At 48.8% G+C, this 20544-nt stretch overlaps 1 protein-coding gene across 2 annotated transcripts in view; it reads left to right on the top strand.

Moving 5' to 3' along the window:
* The window catches only part of NAV2 (neuron navigator 2), a 251405-nt gene that overhangs the window by 42736 nt on the left and 188125 nt on the right, over positions 1-20544 (top strand). For both annotated transcript variants that reach the window (XM_080908845.1, XM_080908844.1), the window contains exons 4-6: positions 7178-7250; positions 15692-15959; positions 19702-19770. In XM_080908845.1, the coding sequence (XP_080764971.1) occupies positions 7178-7250; positions 15692-15959; positions 19702-19770 (410 nt within the window). The remainder of the gene's footprint in view (positions 1-7177; positions 7251-15691; positions 15960-19701; positions 19771-20544) is intronic.

Below are 20544 nucleotides of genomic sequence, written 5' to 3'. Positions count from 1 at the left end.
GTGATCTACAGAAGGTCAGGCCCAGATGATCCCTCATTTCTGGTGTCCTCCTGAAATAAAAGCTCTGTGTCTATTCACAGTGACAGAGGTGGGAGGGCACAGAAGTGAGGTTAGCCGAGCAGGCACCTGGCATGTGCCCTTAGTATGTGCAGGAAAGGCCAGAGACCAGTGTTTAGGAGGAAATGTCCCCAGAGTGTATAGTATGGGTTTCTTGGCTTTGATTTTATTTTTTGTTTTTGTTTGTTTGAGTTGATACTCTTCTTCTTTTTTATTTATTTTATTTTTGTAAGCAGGCATAGAAATGTACCTTGTGTAGCATGCCTTGTGTCCTTGGGAAACCTGAGGGTGCAGAAAGGGCAGACACGAATGCATGCGCGTGTGGTACCAAACTGTTCACTATATGCATCACATAGGGGAAGGGCTGAGCACTTTCAGGCTGTAAACATCCACGTGGAGAAAGCTGCAGTGATCATTCGTTTGCAAGCTCTTGACCTCACGGAAGGCTTTGCCTTTCTCAGCCTAACTAGTACGGCTTTCCTAGTCTCCCATGGGGCTGAGGCCTTGAATCCGTAACTGACCGTTCCTATGTCAACAACACACAGCCACTCAAGACTTCCAGGGCTCCTCTGGCCCCTACAGAAACGAGAACAGGTTCAGAGGAGCGTAGTGACATTTAGACAGGACACATTCAGGTGTCGAAGGCTACTTCTGTGCCTTCTCATCTCTTTTCTGGTCCATCATCCCTAGTCTCGGTGGAAGCTATGGCTGGAGCCATGCTCAATACATAAATAGCCCATTCTCCAGCTTGCTGGGAAGAATGTGGATGCAGTTGCCATGACAATGGGCCAAGATGTGGTCCCAACAAGGCTTCCCCAAGAGATGGAAGGGTCCTGCCTTCCCTCCCTCCCCACCCCTGCCTCTTCCTTAGGCCTTAACACACTTCTGTCATTCTTTCAGTCGACAAATAATAAGTATCTACTCCATAGGGACCTCTCTCAGGGCCACATCAGTAAGCAAAGGTGACAAGAGTTCCCTGTCTGTGGCCTGACATGTTGACACTTTGGGGATTTTTTTTCCAGATTGCCTGTGTCTAGATCTTCTTCCACCATGCATGTTCCCCACATTCTCACCTTCCTCCTCATCCCCCTCTCCTTCTTTATAACTACCACCACATCTTGCCATCTTGTCCTTGCACGTGCACCACTGAATGAATGTTTGTTCACCTACAGGGCACTTCTAGGCCCTGCAAGGTCAAAGGTCTTATTATTTTTTACTACTGTACACCAGTTGCCAGCACATTGCTCAGTGCGTATAAGAGAGGGAACAAGCAAATGAAAATATTTTTTCATTTTACGTTCGTAAGCATACGCTCCTCTCTGCCCCGTCTCCGCCTCTTCCTTGGGCCTTTACACTCTTCCCCCTTCATTCTTTCAGTCGGGGAGTATTAAGTACCTGCTGTACAGATAACCCTCTCAGAGCCGCATCAGCGAGAACTGCATGTGTGTGCGGGCAGGCATGCCTGTGCCACAGGGCACGTGTGGAGAGGACAGCTTTCCTTCCACTGTGGGATTCAGAGCTGAACTGCAAGACATCAAGGTTCAGTGGAGAGGCACTGCTGAGTCATCTTGAGAGCCCAGCGATGGCTATTTGTAACGGCAGACAGCACCGTAAGGAATAAAGTGTTCTGTCTCTCTGTCTCTTTCTCCCTGTCTCTCTCTCTCTGTCTGACTCTGTCTCTCTCTATCTCTGTCTCTCTGACTCTGTCTCTCTGTCTCTTTCTCTCTCTGTCCCTCTCTGTCTCTCTTTCTCTCTCTGTCCCTCTCTGTCTCTCTATCTCTCTGTCTCTTTTTCCCTGTCTCTCTATGTCTCTCTGTCTCTTTGTCTCTCTGTCTCTTTCTCTCTGTCTCTCTTTTTCTCTCTCTGTCTCTCACACATGCATGTGCACACATACATGTACAAGCAAACCATTTGAGCTGATTTTAGAAGTTGCATTGCTTTTTGAGAGACAGGACCTACAGGTCCAAACCTAGCCTAGGCTAGTGTCTAGACATCTTGTGGGTTTTTGTTTGTTTGTTTTGTTTTGTTTTGAATCTGGCTATGCCCTGGCATGATTTTGGTGCATTAGCTCCTTGCCCTCTTCCAGAGTGGAGAGTACCAAGGGGCACAGTGTGAAGCTTGTGTGGACTTGGTATGGCCAGGGACTCATCCTGCAGGGACACCAAGCTCCAGCATCATTTTCCTTTACATTCAGCATTTTCGTGTGCTTTGCACTCGACTATGCCGGGATTCAGAGAAAGGGGTTCCCATGGCAACCACTACAGCAGATGGTATTTGATGAGTGTCTAAGCCACAGAAGAGATAGACAACAGCCTCCGAGGTTTGCATATTTGTTAGCATGAGACCCAGTCAAACCTTGGTCACAACTGAAAGCTTTCCTCCTTATTTCTCACTACATATCCCAGGCTGCCCTGGAACTAGTCATATAGACCAAGCTGGCCTTGAGCTTACAGGTATGCCCCTGATGGAGTAGTTGTTTCAAAGGTCATTCTGAGCTACAGAATGGTCTTTTGAATACTGAGACAAAGACTGTCTCACACACACACACACACATACACACACACACACACACACACACACACAGCCATAGAGGTTGCCCTGCCAATCTGAAGTTCGGAAACTGTGGAGAACCTGTTCAAGTTCAAGGTGATGGCAGACAGTGAGAAAGGACTGCTCAGGGTGAATGAAGGCTATGCTGCATTTGTCTCCAAACAACAGGATTCTGGGCAAGGGTCTCTGCCCCATTCTTCAATAGTCACCCTTCTGATTCCATGCTCTGCTCGACTGCCCACTGGAGCAACTCAGTCCCAGAGTTCTTGACCCATCTCTATGGCCATAATTACAAAAGCCCTCCTCACACATCCCCGGGCCCCTTAGGCAATACCGGAATGTCAGACTTTGCACAGATTTGTTTTCTTCTTGGCTAATTTTGGAAAGTGGTTTATATTGGCTGCACTACGCTCATGAACAGGTCTGGTCATATTTACATACTTTTCTTGTTAAGAGTCTCCCCCCCCCCTTCCTCCCAGCGTTAACAGGATCTTCAGCTCACGCTGGGTGTCTGGATCACACATGATCAGAGGGCACAAGAATTTGCACTGTAATGATCCCTGGAATGCTGCTGGGTGGGATGGTGGCTTCCTAACGGGCGGGCGAGGAGCTGGGTTGCTTACCTGCGCTGTATTTGGAGGAAAACCTTAAGGTACATTGCAATCATGAGAAAACCAGGATCAAAGCAACAGGCCCTGCTTTTGATCTTCTTCCAAATGAAGCTGGGGAGGGGGTGGTTGGAATCCAGGCCTGACCCCTTCCTGCTCCCCAGCCTCTCTGTATTCCTGGGGTGCAGATGAAAAGAATGAGGGACCCAGCCCCCTTGTCAGGAGCTATTTCCAGCCCCAGAAGAACATGATTAAAGAGTGGATTTGTGACTTGAAGAATTTTTTTTAACTCCTCCTGTGCAGAGTTCAGGGCATCGGGAACACTTTCGAGATACTTGTGGGCTCGTGTGTGACCTTTCCACAGTGGCCCAGGGTTTTTGTTTTTTTTTTGTTTTCTTTTCTGGGAGCCTGGTTCAGCATTCTGGGTGTTGTCCCTGTGTTTTCTCGGTGTCCTGACCAATGCTTTCTGTAAACCAAAAAGAAGGAAGTTTTCAGACACTTCCTCTGATTCGTGTGCTGTGGAGAGAAACAGAGTGGGCATAGAATTGTGGACCCCGGCGAGCAAGCGTGTGTGGCTGCAGGCCCCTATGCAAGATAGGAGGGCCTCCTGAGTGCATTTCCCCAGCCCTTTCACTGGCCTGGGCGATCTTGTTCAAAAGCCTGGCCTTAGCGTTCTTACCTCACTTGCCCCATCCTGTGGTCTCGACTAACATCAGTGGCATCCAAAGAATGGAGCTCAGTGCCGGACACCTGCACATCCAAGCTGTCACCCAACCCGAGGTGTCTCGGCCTCAGCACGGATAGTGCTCTGACTGGATAGCCCTTCCCAGAGAGTAAGGATTGTCCTCCCACTAAGTGCAGGAGAGGGCGGTCATGCACATAGTAGGGCTATCACTGACTTCTACCGACCGGACTGTTGACACCCCTTCCCCCACCTGCATATGACAGCCCAAGATGCTGCCCCTACAGCAGTGTCTACTTTTCTCTCCCCGTCCTGCTCCCCCCGGGAAGGAATGTTAAATGATACCATGCCATTTATTGTATAAGAGAACGGTAGAACTTCCAAAAAAATTAACTAAGGAGAAGTCTTTTTTTATAATTCCACTTATAATTCATACTTCACACAGAACCGAATGCTATGAGGAATCCTAGCAGATGGCTGAATTGAAGTGTAGTAAGGCCAGCTTTGCCAGAAGAGCTTGTCATGTGCTGTACACGGTGCTGTGTGCATGAATGTCCTAGTGATGAACAACCGTGTCCCCTCATCCTTGGGAAAGAGAGTTTGCAGGATGCTTTTCTTAAACCAATCTCTGTGTCTCTGTCTCTCTGTGTCTCTGTTTCTCTGTGTCTCTGTCTCTCTGTGTCTCTGTTTCTCTGTGTCTCTGTGTCTCTGTGTCTCTGTCTCTGTGTCTCTGTGTGTCTGTCTATCTCTGTGTCTCTGTGTCTCTGTGTCTCTGTGTCTCTGTCTCTGTGTCTCTGTTTCTCTCTGTGTCTCTGTGTCCCTGTCTCTCTATTTCTCTCTGTGTCTCTGCCTCTCTGTATCTCTGCCTTTCTGTGTCTGTACTTCTCTGTGTCTCTGTTTCTCTGCTTCTCTGTGTCTCTGTCTCTCTGTCTCTTCTCTGCCCACCCCCTCCCACCGCTCATTTTTTTCCCTGCAGTTTCACGTTGCTGTTCTAGTAAAAGTATTTAGCCTTATTACATGACCCTTTCCAGGGTAAATGTACCACTTTTAATTTTTTCATTAACAAGAATTCCGTGATAGATAGCTTTTTCCTTTTCTCTTTTCTCACGGGGATAGAATTACCTAAGCTTCTCTTGTCAGCCACATGCAAGATGAAATACCCTCTTAAAGAAGTCGAATGCGATTCTAGAAAAGAGCCGGCACAAAGGGATGTGGGTGTGCAATCATTTCGTTTCGTCTTTAAGGTTTATTCTATGTGAAGGATTGTTGACCTGCATGTATTCATGTACACCACATGTGTTCCTTCTGTCTGCCAAAACCAGTAGAGGCCAGATGTCTTGCAGCTAGAGTTGGTGACGGTTGTGATCTGCCGTGTGGGTGCCGAGAACTGAACCCGGGTTCTCTGGAAGATCAGCAGTGCTCTGAACTACTACTGTACCACCTCTCCAGTTCTTTTTTGTCTTTCAAAACAGGGTAACATTTAGCTCAGACTGGCTTTCAACTTCAGATTCTCCTGCCTCTACCCACGCCCCCAAGTGCCGCTATTATAGAAGGGTATCATAATATATCAATAAATTTCACACTTTTATTGCGGTTTCAAAGTAGCAGTGGCTTGAACTGGAAATGATTGTGCACACCTGTGGTGGCAGCTAATCTAAAGATGGAGAAGGAGGCTTGTGTGTGTGTGTGTGTGTGTGTGTGTGTGTGTGTGCTCGTGAGTGTGAACACATATTACATATTTGTCTATACCACAGTGCTTCTTTGTGGACCCGCAACCTTCTATTAAGTGTTTTGCTGTATAAATTGCAGAAACTAAAACCATCACAGACAGTCTTTTATGACTAATATTTTCTCTTACAAGCAAGATTTTGTAATAGGGTAAAACAGTATTTGGAAATGGAAAACATCTACAGTGTACTCATGTACATAAAATAAATAAAAGGGGGCAGTGCCTGGAGACAGTCGTGCCAGCTGGGGGCTGTGTGGGCTCTTCTAAGACAGCCACGGTTTCAGTCAGGTGTCCCATGGTCCATTTGATGAGTTAAACCGTGGGAGCCACCACCACCGTGAAGGCCACCACCACTGTGAGATGGTGATAAAAATGCTCGATGTTTTAATACACTCTTGGACTCCAAGACCTCAAGATCTCCAGACTGGAATGGAGGAGAATGCCCGGCGACCATGGTGGAATGAAGTCTACCTCATGTAGCAGGGTGAATCAAATTCTCAAAGACTGACACAGAGCTCTTAAACTAAACCACGTCTCACAGCGGTGGCTGCAGGAAACTATGAAGACATTGTCTGAGAGTGGGGGAAGGACAATATGTTCATGGTGAAAGTTAGTTTAGAACAAACTCCGTGGAGTAAATACTGGGCTGAGTGTATATATAGACACTGAAGACGGCTGGGAAATCCCATTGCAGGAATTAGTTGCGGATGGGAGGGCTGGACTTGTTAACTGCGTAGCTCAAATTCTATGACGTCCAAAGATTGCTGTTATATCCCAGTCAAAAGAGGTTTCTTTTACTTTTGGTCACCAGAGACATCCATCAAGCCAGGATATTCTCCTTTGAAACAAACAAACAAACAAGCAAAAAAGTAATTAGGCCTGACAGCTGAGGTCAAATCAGACCTTTGGGAGTGACCTAATTCTTTTTGTTCAAGGCCTGACATCGATTTGCCCTTGGCCTTGGTGTCAACACTAGCAAACACGGGCAGCCTCCCAGACTCTGGCTAGTGGCTCTATCCTTGCCATGGAGAGGACAAAGGACAGCGGCATCCCAGAGGTCATGGGCCTCTGTGCATGGGTCTCTGTGGTCGCCTGCAATGCTTGGCAGACTGAGAATCTTGTGGGTAAACACCGGCTCCTGCTGAAACGGCCATTCGCCGTTTGGACAATTGTCTGCCTGCATCTGGAGTGACTGGAAACTTCCTCCCAGCAACTGGAGGATGGGTGGGTCTGTCAGTTTCACCTCCACCTCCGTGTTACTGGCAACTTCTCTGGCTTTGAGGATCACACTGTGGTGACATTGATCGAGATGAGAGATCTCATTCCGCCCTGGTTATTTCTGGCATCTGCAACGCAATCTGAGGCCTCGACTTCTGGCACCGTGAGGTTAGGGTATTAAGTAACTGCTTCCTGTGCCGGTACAGACTTTGAGAGCCCTGTCCTTGCTCGTCTCTTATTGGTTGTTCTGTGGGCATCCTGCTTGCTGTCGGTCCCTCGTCAGTGTGTCTGGAGAATGGTTATTAAACGCGTCTTGTGTTTTCCCCCTTCTAGGTCGAAAACATAGATGCCTGCTTGAATTTCCTGGCAGCTAAGGGAATCAACACCCAGGGGCTGTCTGCAGAAGGTGAGTCAGGGCCCAGCCTTTCTGTCATTAGCGACACGATTGCTGCCGTCACGACCAGGGGTGCCAGTGGCTGTCCTGGTGAGAGCTTCCTCACAGCTCTTAGGTCACCCTTAAGGATGCAGCCCCGTGTGCATGCCACATCTGCGTGCCATGGAGCATGTGGGGGGAGAGGAAGGGAGCATGCTGCCCCCGTTGGAGAAGTTTCTGCTTGAACAGCACTGATTCCCAGTCCTGTGGTGGTGCAGCCATTGTCTATGGGAAGGCAAATATTCAACCACAGAACCAAGTTCAACCATCCAGTGCCCAAGGGAACCACTTAGTCCTTACCGGTGGCACCTCGCCTTGCTCTTGAAGACAGAGTGAGGTCTGTGAACACGCTACCACCCTTTAACATCCCGACTAGCTTTTAATTAACTTGGATTCGGTGGCTAATTAGCATCCATAGTGTCTGCTGGTGGAAGTAATAGTGTGGAGCCCTCTGGCCAGAATCATCTGCTTCCTCAGGCAACACTTTCACCTGGAATCTTCTCTCTCTCTCTCACTTGCTCTCTCTCTCTCTCTCTCACTTGCTCTCTCTTGCTCTCTCCCCTTCCTCTCCACTCCCCCTGTTTGTAAACACAGGCAGCTGCTAGCACCAAAGCTGCCATAGGCCAGGCATCTTCCCAACTCATTAGGCTGCACCTGCCTCCAGCTCTCCCGGAACAGGTAGCGTTGTCGGGGCTGTCCAATTGCTCCTCCTAGCATAGCAGGAGTGAGCTCTGAAAAGATGTAAGGGAGCACTGGCCCTGGAAGCTGGGGTGGGGCTGAGGGAGCAGGAAGCTGGAGTCCACAGATGGAATAGGTAAGTTAGCAGACCTCATGGGTCCTGCACGGGCCTGTGCCTTGTCTTTGTGAAGAGATGAAAGCGTGAATCATCTTGGCTGTGTTTCTGGACTGTTGTCTCCTCCATGTTGGAGGTGGGTGGCATCCACAGTGTGACTCTGTGTGGAATGTGTCAGGAAAGGGTTGTAATTCTCCTTCGGCCAAGCCTGACCTTGGGCAGGCCTGGTCACCTGTTCCGTGAGTCTCAGGAGTACCTTAGCCAACCTTAATCTCAGAACTTACAGAAAAATCCTTAGAAGATTGGTCTTCCTCAGCTATGGGTGTCATCTTTGTGGAATTAGTGTACATTGCTGGGACCTACAGTGTTCAGCAGTAGACACAAATTCAGTATACAGATGTCCCCTCCTGTGCTATTCCTGTGCTGACCAGTAGGTGGCAGAACATATTCCTCTTAGTGTTTGGGAATGGTGCAGGCCTCGGTCTCCCCCCAGGAGAGCATCTGCAGACTTGTACAGGAGATGAACTCTGGCCACTGAGCAGCTGCCTCTCCTGTCTTTCTGACTCATTTGTTCTCCCATCTCTGTATGCTCAGAAGGCACAAGATGTCTTTACAGTGAGTTATTTTCTGAACAAATGCTAACTGTGTTCCGCTGGGCTTGTCTGTCTTGGCCCCAGTTCTCATGGACTTGTGGTTTACTGATGGAGAAACTGGCTGAAAGCTGAATGGGGCTGGGAGATGGCTCAGTGGACGAGGTGCCTTTTGCGTGAGCATGAAGACCTGAGCTGGGCCACACTGGTCACAGCATCTCATGCTTTGCCCATATACCTAGGACTTGGAGTTGAGGAAGATAGAGGTTGGCGACTGGAGGTAACCAGACAACTAGCCAGGTGGTAGCTTCAGGTTCAATAAGGAGAGGATCCCTCACAGTGCATTTGGGCACACCCATGCACACATGCGTGTACACACCACACACAAAAGAGAGAATATGAGTGACATCTCTGGTAAGTGCCTGTTCACCCTGGAAAAGCTGGAGACACAGCCCTATCTCCGGGAAGGCACCCAGGCTATCCAAGCAGGGCATCCGTCTTTATTATTTATTTATTTTTAAGCTGCACTGGGCATCGCACTTCCACAAGCACAGCTCTTGTCAGTCACAGACAACTTGTACAGCCAGGTACCCAAAAAGTACCCAGTCTGTGCCCCCTCCCCACTCCCAACCCTCTCCCAGAACAAGTTGCCAGATACCACAGGTGGAGTCTGGAAGAACTGTGGGCAGGGCCGGTCTTAAACGTCACCCCCAGGGCAGGGCAGGCTTACACTGGCAGACTCTGGCACATCTCCAAGAGCAGAGAAATGGGGCCAAGCTTTGAGGGCACAAAGAGGAGGCATGGGCCAGTGGGCCACTCAGACGAGCATCACCTCGGTGGACTATCGCTGTAGCCACTGCCCCGAGCACCCGCCGTCTGGGCCTGGAACAAAGGCTCAGTGTGGCTCTCTAAAGGCAGGTCAGGGCAGGCCTGTGCCACTACAGCCCCACAGGCCAGGTGCGCACGGGCCGCCCGCTCCAGAGCCAGGTAATCACTGGGAAAGGGCGGAGGTGTATCTGTGGGGCTTTCCAGCTGCCAGCTGCTTCTGAAGAGGAGCCCGGGGCAACCAGTTGGCTTCAAAAGGAAAACAAAAGACATTAAAACAACATTTAAAAACAAAAACACAAAAAGACACCACGATGGTTTTCTGACATTACAGGTAACTGTGCAGGGGCAAGAGGGGAGGCTCTGGACCCAGCAGTCATGGGCACCTCTTCTAGGTGACTCCTGAAGGACTGCGTGCCTTTCAGGTGAAATCGGTTGCATGCTTGCTGCTCCTTTCAGCTTGGGTGGGAGAGCAGGAAGAGTCTCTGAACCCACTGAGTACAGGGAGTGGGTGGAGTGTGTCCACTGACCACCCTCGAATCAGCAAAGTGTGGCACCTGAGTGGCAATTTCTGTCCTTCTGCACAAGGGTCCCCATGGGCTCTGCTTCTGTGCCCTTGTCCCACCTTCCCCACAGATACGACCCTTGGTGGGCCTCTGGAGCAGGGTGGGTGGTTGGGTGGTTCAAGGCAGCTACAGGGCCAGCTCATCACTGAGAGCAAGGCCCACAGGGCCGGCCGGACGTGGAGAGGAGTCTCACAATTGCCCCCTGCAACAGCCTTCCTTAGGCTTAGACTCAAAAATCTCTCTCCCCCTCTGGGGCAGGCTTGTTCACATTACTATTCTGATGTGCAGAACTTCCTGACGGGGTTGGGATTCCCCCTGCTCAGAGAAGGGGAGGGAAGAAGAGGGGGAAGGATTGTGGGGGGGGTGGCTGGGAGGGGGCAGAGAGCAGGATTTAAAGTGAGTGAAGAAATAAATTTTTAAAAAAGTTAAAACAAGCCCAGCATGGTTACCACTCCTTTAATTTCAGGCAAAGCTTTTAGGTCTTGTCAGCCTGGTCCATTTGGAGAGTATCAAGCTAAGTGAGGCATAGTGAGACCCTGTTTACAAAGGGGGGGGGGGTGCAAGATAACAGTTGCCAGAGATGGCTCTGTTGGCAGCATGCTTATTGAGAGAGTTCTTGCCTAACATGCAAGTCGCTGGGACTCAATCTCCAGCATCACATAAACGAAATCTGGAGGTGCGTGCTTCCTAGCCCAGCGTTTGAGGTGTAGAGCCAGGGGTACCTGTATACTGAGATCCAGGCCAGACTGGGCTACATGAGACCTTGACTCAAAACCCCCAAAACAAGCCAGGTGGTGATGGCTCACACCTTTGATCCCAGCACTTGGGAGGCAGAAGTAAGTGAATCTCTTTGAGTTTGAGGCCAGCCTGGTCTACAAAGGGAATTCCAGGAGAGCCAAGCCTACAAAGTGAAACCCTGTCTTAAAACAAAAACAAAAACAAGACAAAACAAAACAAAACAAAACAAAAAACATCTGTTGGCTTAGCTGTTGTCCCTGGCATTGCTTATATCTTGTCTGCAGATTTCTCTTGTATCTAAGATGCATTATTACTTATGTCTTGGGTGAATTAGTACAAGACAGTGGGGACAGAGGGGTCAGGTGGAAACCAGGGAAGGTTTGTGTCCTGACAGTAGTGGACATCACGGAAACAGAGGGTCTGTGTCATCTGTCCTTCCATTCTGAAGAGGGTGGCCAGGCCCCAGTCTCCCTGGGTCAAGCACTGCACTCTGGGTGTTCCTGTTTTTAACCTGTGTTAAAAGTCTAGGTGAGCTTGCAAGAATGAGACTCCCTTCCCAAAGCCTCGGGAAATGTCAACATTCTTGTGGTCTTTCGGGGTTTTGTTTCTAAGGCTTCCTCTATGGAACTGTTCACCAGACAAAATACCATTTGGAAATGTGGGCGGAAGACAATTCTAGCTATTTGGGATACTGTCTGTTACGGACCACCCATGGGATAGGCTGTGTGACTTTTAGAGCTTTCACCTCTGTTGAGTTCTTTGTGATAGAAAACAAATCTAACAGTCCACCACCCATATAGCAATACACTCTGCAGCGCTGTGAAGTCGATGCGTGTTCTGACGTGGCTGAACAAAACTCATGCTAAGGGCTGGTGATGCAGCCAGCCCAGTGGTGGAAGGGTTGCCTAGCATATGCAAGACCCTAGATTCAGTCCCTAGTACTGTAAAAATAAAATTAAAAAACAAAGAATGAAAACAAACCAATAGGTTAAGCAAAAGAAGCCAGTACAAAAGATTGCAAGTTTATGATTTACATACAGTGTCTAGGAAAGGAAAAATCTGTAGAGAGCAGATTCAATTGGGGATTGATTGCCACCGAGTACAGGAAATTGCATTAATAGACATGTCTTAATATGAGAACCGTTTAAACTCACTACAAGTCATTGGATCCTAGACTTAATTTTATGTGTACGTGGTGCAGGTGTAATATTTCCATTTATTTGAAGAGACAGAAAGAAAGCCACTGTTGAAGTTGGTCCACTGTGAGCTTCTTTGTGATGGTTTTCTTGGTGTGACCCTCAGAGAAAGCTGGGTGGGCATGCTGCTTCTCAGGCTTCCTTTGGGTGGAAATCCCCATAGCTGCAGGTAGAGAGGGCCCGTGTTTTCTGAGTTCAAAATGCTCTGTAAGGTGGTGCCGCTGGCGCTGGGTACTCAGTTTCTCATCCCCTCTCTTCACACTTCTAACCTCCCCGGGGGAAGGTATTTTGAGATGTACTCAGTGTGTGGTAAGGAAGCAGAGGCTCAGAGGCCTTGAGTCTTACAGCAGGAAGAATTTAAGCTAAGGACTAAAGCGATCCAACTCCCCAGGGTTGGCTTATGAATCCACCAGCTTTATAATAAAAGTACCAAGAAAAACACAGTCAAGGGCAGCAAATGGTTTGCTGGCGCTGGTAGCTACAAACCCTGGACTGACAGCCGCACGGGGTGGGCCGTCAGGCTTTGGGTGCTGGTACAGACACATTCAGTACTGTGACCACTCCTGAGCCCTGCGGAGGCCATGCTGGGCTTTTAAATTCTCTTGTTTTAGCTTTTCTTGATTCCCTCCCTTTTGTTTTTCTTGTGCGGTTCATTATAAAGCTGTGTTAAGGAATGCTGAACGCACCAGGAAAGTGAAAAAATACTACATGCCCATGAGCTACCTTAATAAAACATTATCTGGTCTGTTTTTAAATTTACCACATGTGACAGGCATGCAAGCAAGCCAAGTCACACAGTGTCAGGAAAACCGACCCCTGAGCTAGAATAAAACCTGGGAGTCCCACCTCTGAACTTACTACCTTGGAGAAATCTCACTGCCCTTCTGACTTCCAGCTTCCCCTGAAGTGCCCCCTGTCCAGGGCATTGGAATGACAGGCACCACTCACTTGCAACCCTCTTGGAGGAACACGCTAATCAGTCATAAAACTTGCTAATCATAAACTATTCGCCATCCTGATAACTGGGAAAAAGCACCAAAAAAAAAAAAAATAGATTTTATCTCCAAGAATATCTGTCCAATAAATTAATATTTTTGAGGGGAACGGGTTCACCCCCCAGGTGTCATCTGCATGTTACCACCTGATTAATTCCTGAATCTTACCCCTTTACTAACGTCTCTGTCCAACCGATGACCAGAGATGTGTTGTCGTTTATTGTGGCCTTCGGTTTCCCCATGACTGAGGTCGCTGACTGACTCATAGTCCCTGCCCCCAGCCTCACAGTCTGTGATGTGTACTTATAAGGACATCTGGGGACGGGATGTAGATCCTTCGGTTTCTTTAGACTGGAGAACAAAGCAGCTGGAGCTACACAGCCAAGCGAGGGAGTGTGCCCTCACCTCTGACACTTTCTGCGGATCTGTGTCACCGTAAGCAATGGCTGGGCATCCCAGGTGGACTAGGTCAGCCCTGACTTCCACCAGTCACTGTGGAATAATTAAGAGCCCTGTGTATCAATATTATGGTTTGGGGCTGGAGAAAAGGCTTAGCAGGTACAGGTCTTTTTCAGCCAAGCCTGATGACCTGAGTTTTCAGTCCCTGGGACCCACATGCACTGGGTGGACTGTGAGGTTCTGGGCGCTGATTTGAACACGCCCACTACTGCTTCAGGCAGGTCCTGAGCACTGACTTCCACAACTTGTTCTCTGACTTCCACAGGAATGCCATGGCACACACTTCTTCCTAGTGCATGCAAAGCGTTAAAATGCGCTTTTAAAAGAATTATAATTTGGGGACGGAAGAGATGTCCCAGTGGTTAAAAGCACCTGTGGACGTGCATTCATGCGAGCTAGATACTCAGAAACATAAAACAACCCTTTAACAGATAAATCATAGTCTGCATAGAAACTTTGGAAAAGCCATTACCATGAGGAGCTTATTCACGCAGCATGAAGCTGCGTGGCTAATTTTTGGGGGGTTCTGGGACTGTGTGGAGGTCATTGTTCACACACAGTGAATCTTGACGCGGATGCCATCATAGAGACAGCTCTGCATGCTGGGGCTGGCTATGGAAGTATCTCGCCCTTCCCCAAAGGCCCTGAGGGATGGTGTGACCTGCACAGCTGGGGGATGGTGGCCTGCAGACTAAAGTCCACCCGGAGGTGTAGACTTTGTAAATTCTCTGCCGCACCTGTCAGCTTTCACAGAACCTGCTGGCTTTCAAAAAATGTGGCAAGAGGAAGGGTGTATCATTGGTTTCCTCACAGACTGAGGGAAGGGGTGCTTTGGCAAAACAAATGCTTTGTCCCAGTCTAACTTGGGGGTGGAGGGTTTTGGACACAGGTCCCAAGGCCTGACTGGCTACCCTTCCTTTCTTGTGGGAACATGGCTTCTCCTGAAGGCGTTCATTACTTTTCTTCACACATTCTTGCCTGCCTTGGACCTTAGAGGGAGCCCTTGTACCATCCTGGGCAGGTTTCCCCCACCAGGGATCAGCCAGAGTCCACACTCCCCATACAAGCAGGTCTGCTGACTCCTACCCTCTCGCAAGACCCCTAAATCTCCCTTGGCCTTGCTTTGTGCTGACATCCTTTTTCCCGGCGCAGCGGGGGAGCACGGAGAATATCCTCTCTGGATTTTCTTCTCTGATGTTCCTCTTCCTCGGTGGCCCCATACTTCACCGCCTTGGGGTCAGTGTAGCCTCTGGCCGTTGGCAGCTGGTGTTAAAAATGCTACATAAAAGAGACGACTGATGCTCAGCTTCTGTATGGAATAAATATTTCATTCCTTGCCATGGCTCTTTATGCATGCCTCGAGGCAAATGCATTTTAATGTCTAAAAAGTACCGTCTGGAATTTAAAATTCTCCCCACTCTGTTCAGATTTATTTTCAAGTAGGAAGTACCTCGCGTGACTCCTGACTGGGAGGCTGGTTCTTACAATCTCGCCCCACACTCGGATTAGGAATTCAAGGGACAAGACAGGCTGAGCCGTGCGTGGGGTTTGAAAAGCTGAGCGGGTAGAGGAGAGGAAGGATTTGGAGTCAATGGTGGCCACTTGGCATGCTTTGTGTGGCTTGAGGCTAGGAGTGTGGTCTTGGCAGATTGAACTAGACCATGGTGCCTCTGCTTGTGCCAAAGAGCAGTCTAGGATCTGCAGCCTTGCCCAGATCGCAGGCTCAGTCCTGAGAAGTTTCCTCCTGACCCTTGCCAGCCAGTCAGCCAGCCAGCCAGTTCTGACTTGTCTAGCACCTCTGCTGCAACTTGGGAGACTGAACTAATTTCTTTGTGGCTTAGGAGTGATTTTAAATGAATCTTCAGGTGAGGCTGAAGAAGCCCCATTGAAATATGAAAAAGAAAGGCTGACAAGAACCCTTCTTTTATTTAAACCGTGCGAAGGCATTCTTGCACGTTTGTTCTTAAACCTCCGATACACGTTAAGCAAGGACCTTAAGTTTTATTTATGCAGACAGCAAGCAGATTGACTATGCCAAGCCATTTTTAGTTTAGATGGGGTCGGGAGGGGGCAGGGGGAGTGGGCATGTTGCATACAGAATTAGGTTTTCCTAAAAAAAAAAAAAAAAAAAAAAAAAAAAAAAAAAACACTTAAAATTTCGTGGCAGTTTCAGCCACGCCATCGATTTGACAAGGTTTGCTTGTTCCCACATTGATGCCTCTGCTCACAAGAACCTCTCTGTTGTCTTGCAGAGATCCGGAATGGGAACCTCAAGGCCATTCTAGGCCTCTTCTTCAGCCTCTCCCGATACAAGCAGCAGCAGCAGCAGCAGCAGCCTGAGAAACAGCATCTCTCATCATCCCCTCTGCCACCTGCCGGGTCTCAGGTGGCTGGGGCACCTTCCCAGTGCCAGGCTGGCATTCCTCAGCAACAGGGGCTGGCCACTCCCCATGCCCCGGGCCAGTCCCTCCAGCCAGTTTCACATCAGCAAGCAAAAACACAAGCGGAAATGCAGTCCAGGTGGGCTTCTCTCGGGGACAGATGGCTCCGCTGGTCTTTAGGTCCTTCTCCCTGGCTGTGGAGGGGTAGCCTGGGATTCTTATCTGTGAGGAATTAGCATGGCCTCAAGATAGATACAATGAGGCTCAGCTCCACCGTAGCCAGTAGAGATGTGTGTTCGCACAGGACAGGAAGAGGCCTGCAAATTCCTAAGCTGTTCTATAAAAGATCAACCGCAAGTCCTTGGCTTTAAAGGCAGGAAAGGCCTGATGGGTTCCAAACTGGAAGGCTTTTGACTCAGGAGAAAGCCCTGTAGAAAGGCCTATTATAACTCTTGTTTTACCCGGTGCTAGCCGTGAAACCCAGGGCCACCGCTCTGATTGGTCGCTTGATTTCATTGAATGTGCTGAGAAACGCTATGCTCCAAAGCACACTGGTATGGAAGGCTTCAACCTGTCAGACTCTTTACCACCTGCTAGCCACGAACCAAGCCCAAAGATGCTTCACACACACACACACACACACACACACACACAATGACCTTGGAGTCACAGCTGTGTTTTCCCATGAAAAGTGCAGTTTCCCACCTGGCAGGGTATTTACAGCCAGGAGGCATGGGTCTAGTGTAAATGAAACCCCCTAATTAATTATCTAATTATCCAACTGGCATTATGGAAAGTTGTGAAATAGGAGAGTTGCTTGGACTAGCAATGAGAGAGAGACAGAGACAGAGAGACAGAGAGACAGAGACAGAGAGACAGAGAGAGACAGAGACAGAGAGACAGAGAGAGAGAGTACCAAGCAGCCAGGCACTGTGCTCTTCCCTTGGAGGAATGCCTGGGTAGGAATTCTCCCCTGGCTGGAGGCTCCCTAGCTAACCTGAGTTGAGTACATCATTCCCACAATGCCTTCTGCACAGATCCATTCCCTGAAATGCTCGCTAGGATTAGAGTGCAGGGGGAAAGTTTCCATGTGGGAAGAGGAGAGAGCCTCATAGTTACGTCGTGGGGATTGTCGTTGCATGTCTGCTTGGAACCTTGAACCTGCCAAGTTTGCAGCCTATTATCTTGCGAGAGCAAAGCCTTCTACGAGCCAGGGCTGTTAGTTATTTGGGAGTCGGGGGTGAACGGAAGCGGTGCAATGAGCATCCGAGCCAGGACAAAGATAGGAGAGGGAGTGGGTCACAGGGAGATGGTGGAATTCACGGTTGATAGTGTAGGTTGGATTACTGGGAAGGCCCCTCTGAAGCCATGGCACCTCGTGGTGAGACATGAATGGAAGGAAACTAACTGTGCAGACTTCAACTGCAGAGCCCTGGCAGGGAGAGTAGCTAGTGGGGGGGCTCAGTGGTAGGAGCCGGTTTGGCATGGTGGATGGACGATTGCCCGAAAGCAAAGAAGGCACCACGTGGTGATGGGCGCCGTACCGAAGTCGGGCTGAACGAAGTGAGTTTGGACTCTCATCTAAGGAGCCGGGAAGCTAAAGGAGCCTCGCGATTCAGTTGGATTTACATTGAGAAAGAGGAGCTCTCTGGCGAACAAGCTTGTGGGCGAGCATGAGCAAAGTGACGGGCTGCAGAGGAGGAGACCTCTGCAGACTAGGCAGTGATGCTCTGAGGCAGATGGAGGAGGACCCTCAGGGATATGATGGAGGTTGAGCCAGGAGCCTACAAACTGATTCACCATCTAGAGCCAGGGAAGAAGAGGCAGCCAAAATAATAAAGGCTAGATTTTTAGTTGTAATGAAAGCAACCTAATGCTAAGGAACACTTTACCTCAAGAATGGCCAATCTTATCCCAAATTCATTTATTCCAACAGCAGAAGGGTTCTTGCAATGATGTCATGCTTTCTGGCTCCCCAGAAAGTAGTGGCCTGGACTGGGAGTGGAGTGGTTATGTCCTCATTCACCCCTCTGTCCCCAGGCTGATGGCTTCTGCACATGAGTGGCCTCACCTTCTGTGCCCTGTCGTTTCCCACTCTTACGTGCAGAGCATCTTGCCGAGGCCTAGATCCCATACTAACACTCTTTGGTAGCCAGAGCCCCAAAGGGTAACCATTTGGACACATGGCTGTTAGCGTCAGGTACTGGTGTGAGCACTCTAAATGCCAGGTCTGTTCTGGTATTTTTGTTAGAACTCTTCAGGATGCAGGCACGCCCATTAAGAACATATCTGGAGGGCTGGAGATGGCTCAGTGGTTAGAGCACTGACTGCTCTTCCAGAGGCCCTGAATTCAAATCCCAGCAACCACATGGCGGCTCACAACCATCTGGAATGAGATCTGATGCCCTCTGCTGGTGTGTCTGAGGACAGCTACAGTGTATTCATATACATAAAAATAAATACATCTTTAAAACAAACAAACAAACAAACAAAACAAAATGCAAAACCACACATCTAGGTTCCGTATGCTCCAGTACAGCAAACACCAAGATTTGGCAGCTTTCTAGACAGCTCATCCAAATCACTCCAGAACATCCGAGACCTTGTGTAGCGATGTCAGAACAGTCATGGTGCGCTTCATGTCTTTACAGTCCACACTGTGACTGGGCACTTGATCCATGGTTCTCAACAGGACATTCCCTACAGGGTAGAATCCCTGGGAGGAGCCTAGTTTTCACGCCTTACATTTCTTTCCATTTGTGTCTGTCGTAAAATACGATTCATACTTTGTTATTTAGAAAGCATCCAAAAACAGCTCGCTTTTTCTTTTCTCGCCATTCTCCACTCTCCCTTTACTCCCAGAGAGCAGTGCTTCTGAACACTGGCTTTTGCGCAAATGCACTACCAGGAACGTGGACGTCAGAATAAGCTTTCCAGGTTGGGAGACGGCTCCGTGGTAGAACCTGCCCTCTCCAGTACCCTAAGCTTTTTCTAAAAAGACACGAGAAAGATAAATGGCACAAAAATGATTGTAAATTGATTAAATCTGACCAAGAGTTTGTATAGGAGTACGTTTGTGGGGTGTTCGCCCTTACACCCCAGTGAACAATCTTGCTTTAGAGGTAGAAAGACAGGAGGAGGTGTTGAGAGAAGGGGATTGCTGCAGATTCCAAGCCAGCCCAAACTGTAAAGTGAAGGTAACTCAGAGCAGCTCAGGCCACCGTGTGAGGGCCTACCACAGACTACCAAATCAAACAAAGGACACAAAGAAAGTGTGTAGCTGGCTGAAGTCCGTAAAGGTATTTATTATGGTAATGGGCGCTGGGGAAGGTCAACACCATAAAAGTCCTGTGTTGTGTCTTACAGTATTTGGGATTAAACCTAGGCACTTACTCATGTTCCGCAAGTGCTCAGTTACTGGACCATATCCCCGGTTTTCCTTTTACTTCATCATATTTTAAAACAAGGTCTCACTAAATTGCCAGGACTCACCCTGGAGCCATCAGATCTTGTATGTGCCAACTGTGGCAGTTTGCGCCACTCTTAGGTGGTCAGGGACTCACCCTCTGAAACTATAAGCCCCAATATACTTTCCTATAAGTTGCCTTGGTCACAGCATCTAATTAGAGCAACAGAAATGTAACCAAGACACCATCCTCCTACCTCAGCCTCCTGAGTAGCTGAGATCACAAGTCTAGGCTCTAGGTAAACGTGACGTGACGGTAGTTCCTTCACGTTGTAATCACTGAGGTTAGACTTGGAGGGCGCTGCATCTTTAGTGGGGAGAAATATATGAAGGACCAGCCCTGGGATTTCCTCTTGGCTTGTCTAACATGTCTCTCTTCACTCATCTGTTCCACCTTTTCCTTCCTACCCTACAGTGCGTCAGCCAAGGACTCATGTCAAAGCAAAATCATCCGCTTCACTCTGGGTCAGAAAAAGATCTCTAGGTTAGCAGTGTCCTCTGTGTCCTCGGAAGCATGGTTTGAACCCCGCCCACTCTTCCTTGCTGGCTGAGTTCCCTGTTGATTCCCCTCCCTGCTCCATGTCTCCAGTTACCCAAACCTAAACATGCTTTGGCTTTTGATTCAGCTGGGGGCGTTCTGAGAGTGGGCTTGGGTGGGAATGTTGTGTACGTTTGTGAGAAGCTTTATGTGTGCCTAAGTGACTGGCGCAGACCGGATGTTTTTCACTGTGTCGGTTTCCACAAGAAACCTGTTCATAGGAAGAGGTGAGTTTCCAGGTAGTTAGGTGGCCATTTTACAGTGAATGCATTTGCTCCCTGCTTTATCCCGGCCCTAATCTGCATCTCCTCTCTGTGTGCTGTGCTTTGGCTATGGTCACGGTTGCTCAGTTACTAACTGGGGGGTAGGTGTCCTTGTGAGCTGAGATCTGAAATGTGAATTCATTTCAGAAGGCTGTCATGTCCTGTCTTTGTTTTTTTGATTCTCCTGCATCCAGTGGCTCAGTTTCTTGGGGGGAAAAATACAGTCACTAGTCTGCAGTCATCCTGCCCCAAACCCTGAGACAGATGCTTGGGTGTGGGAAAACCAGTTACATTGTAACACCTCCAGTCTTATTTAATGCTACAGCCTCATTTTGAGGTAACCAGGTGATGTTAGTAGCCCCATTTTACAGATATGGAGACTAAAATTTCACAGGTGTGATCATTTGCTCCCAGGCTACACAGAAGATGGGAAAGAGCCCACATTGTTTTGCCCCAG

This window comes from Micromys minutus, assembly GCF_963924665.1.
Source record: "Micromys minutus genome assembly, chromosome: 32".
NCBI classification, from domain to species: domain Eukaryota; kingdom Metazoa; phylum Chordata; class Mammalia; order Rodentia; family Muridae; genus Micromys; species Micromys minutus.
Note: the sequence above shows the minus strand (reverse complement) of the source record. Positions and strands in the feature narration are given on the sequence as shown.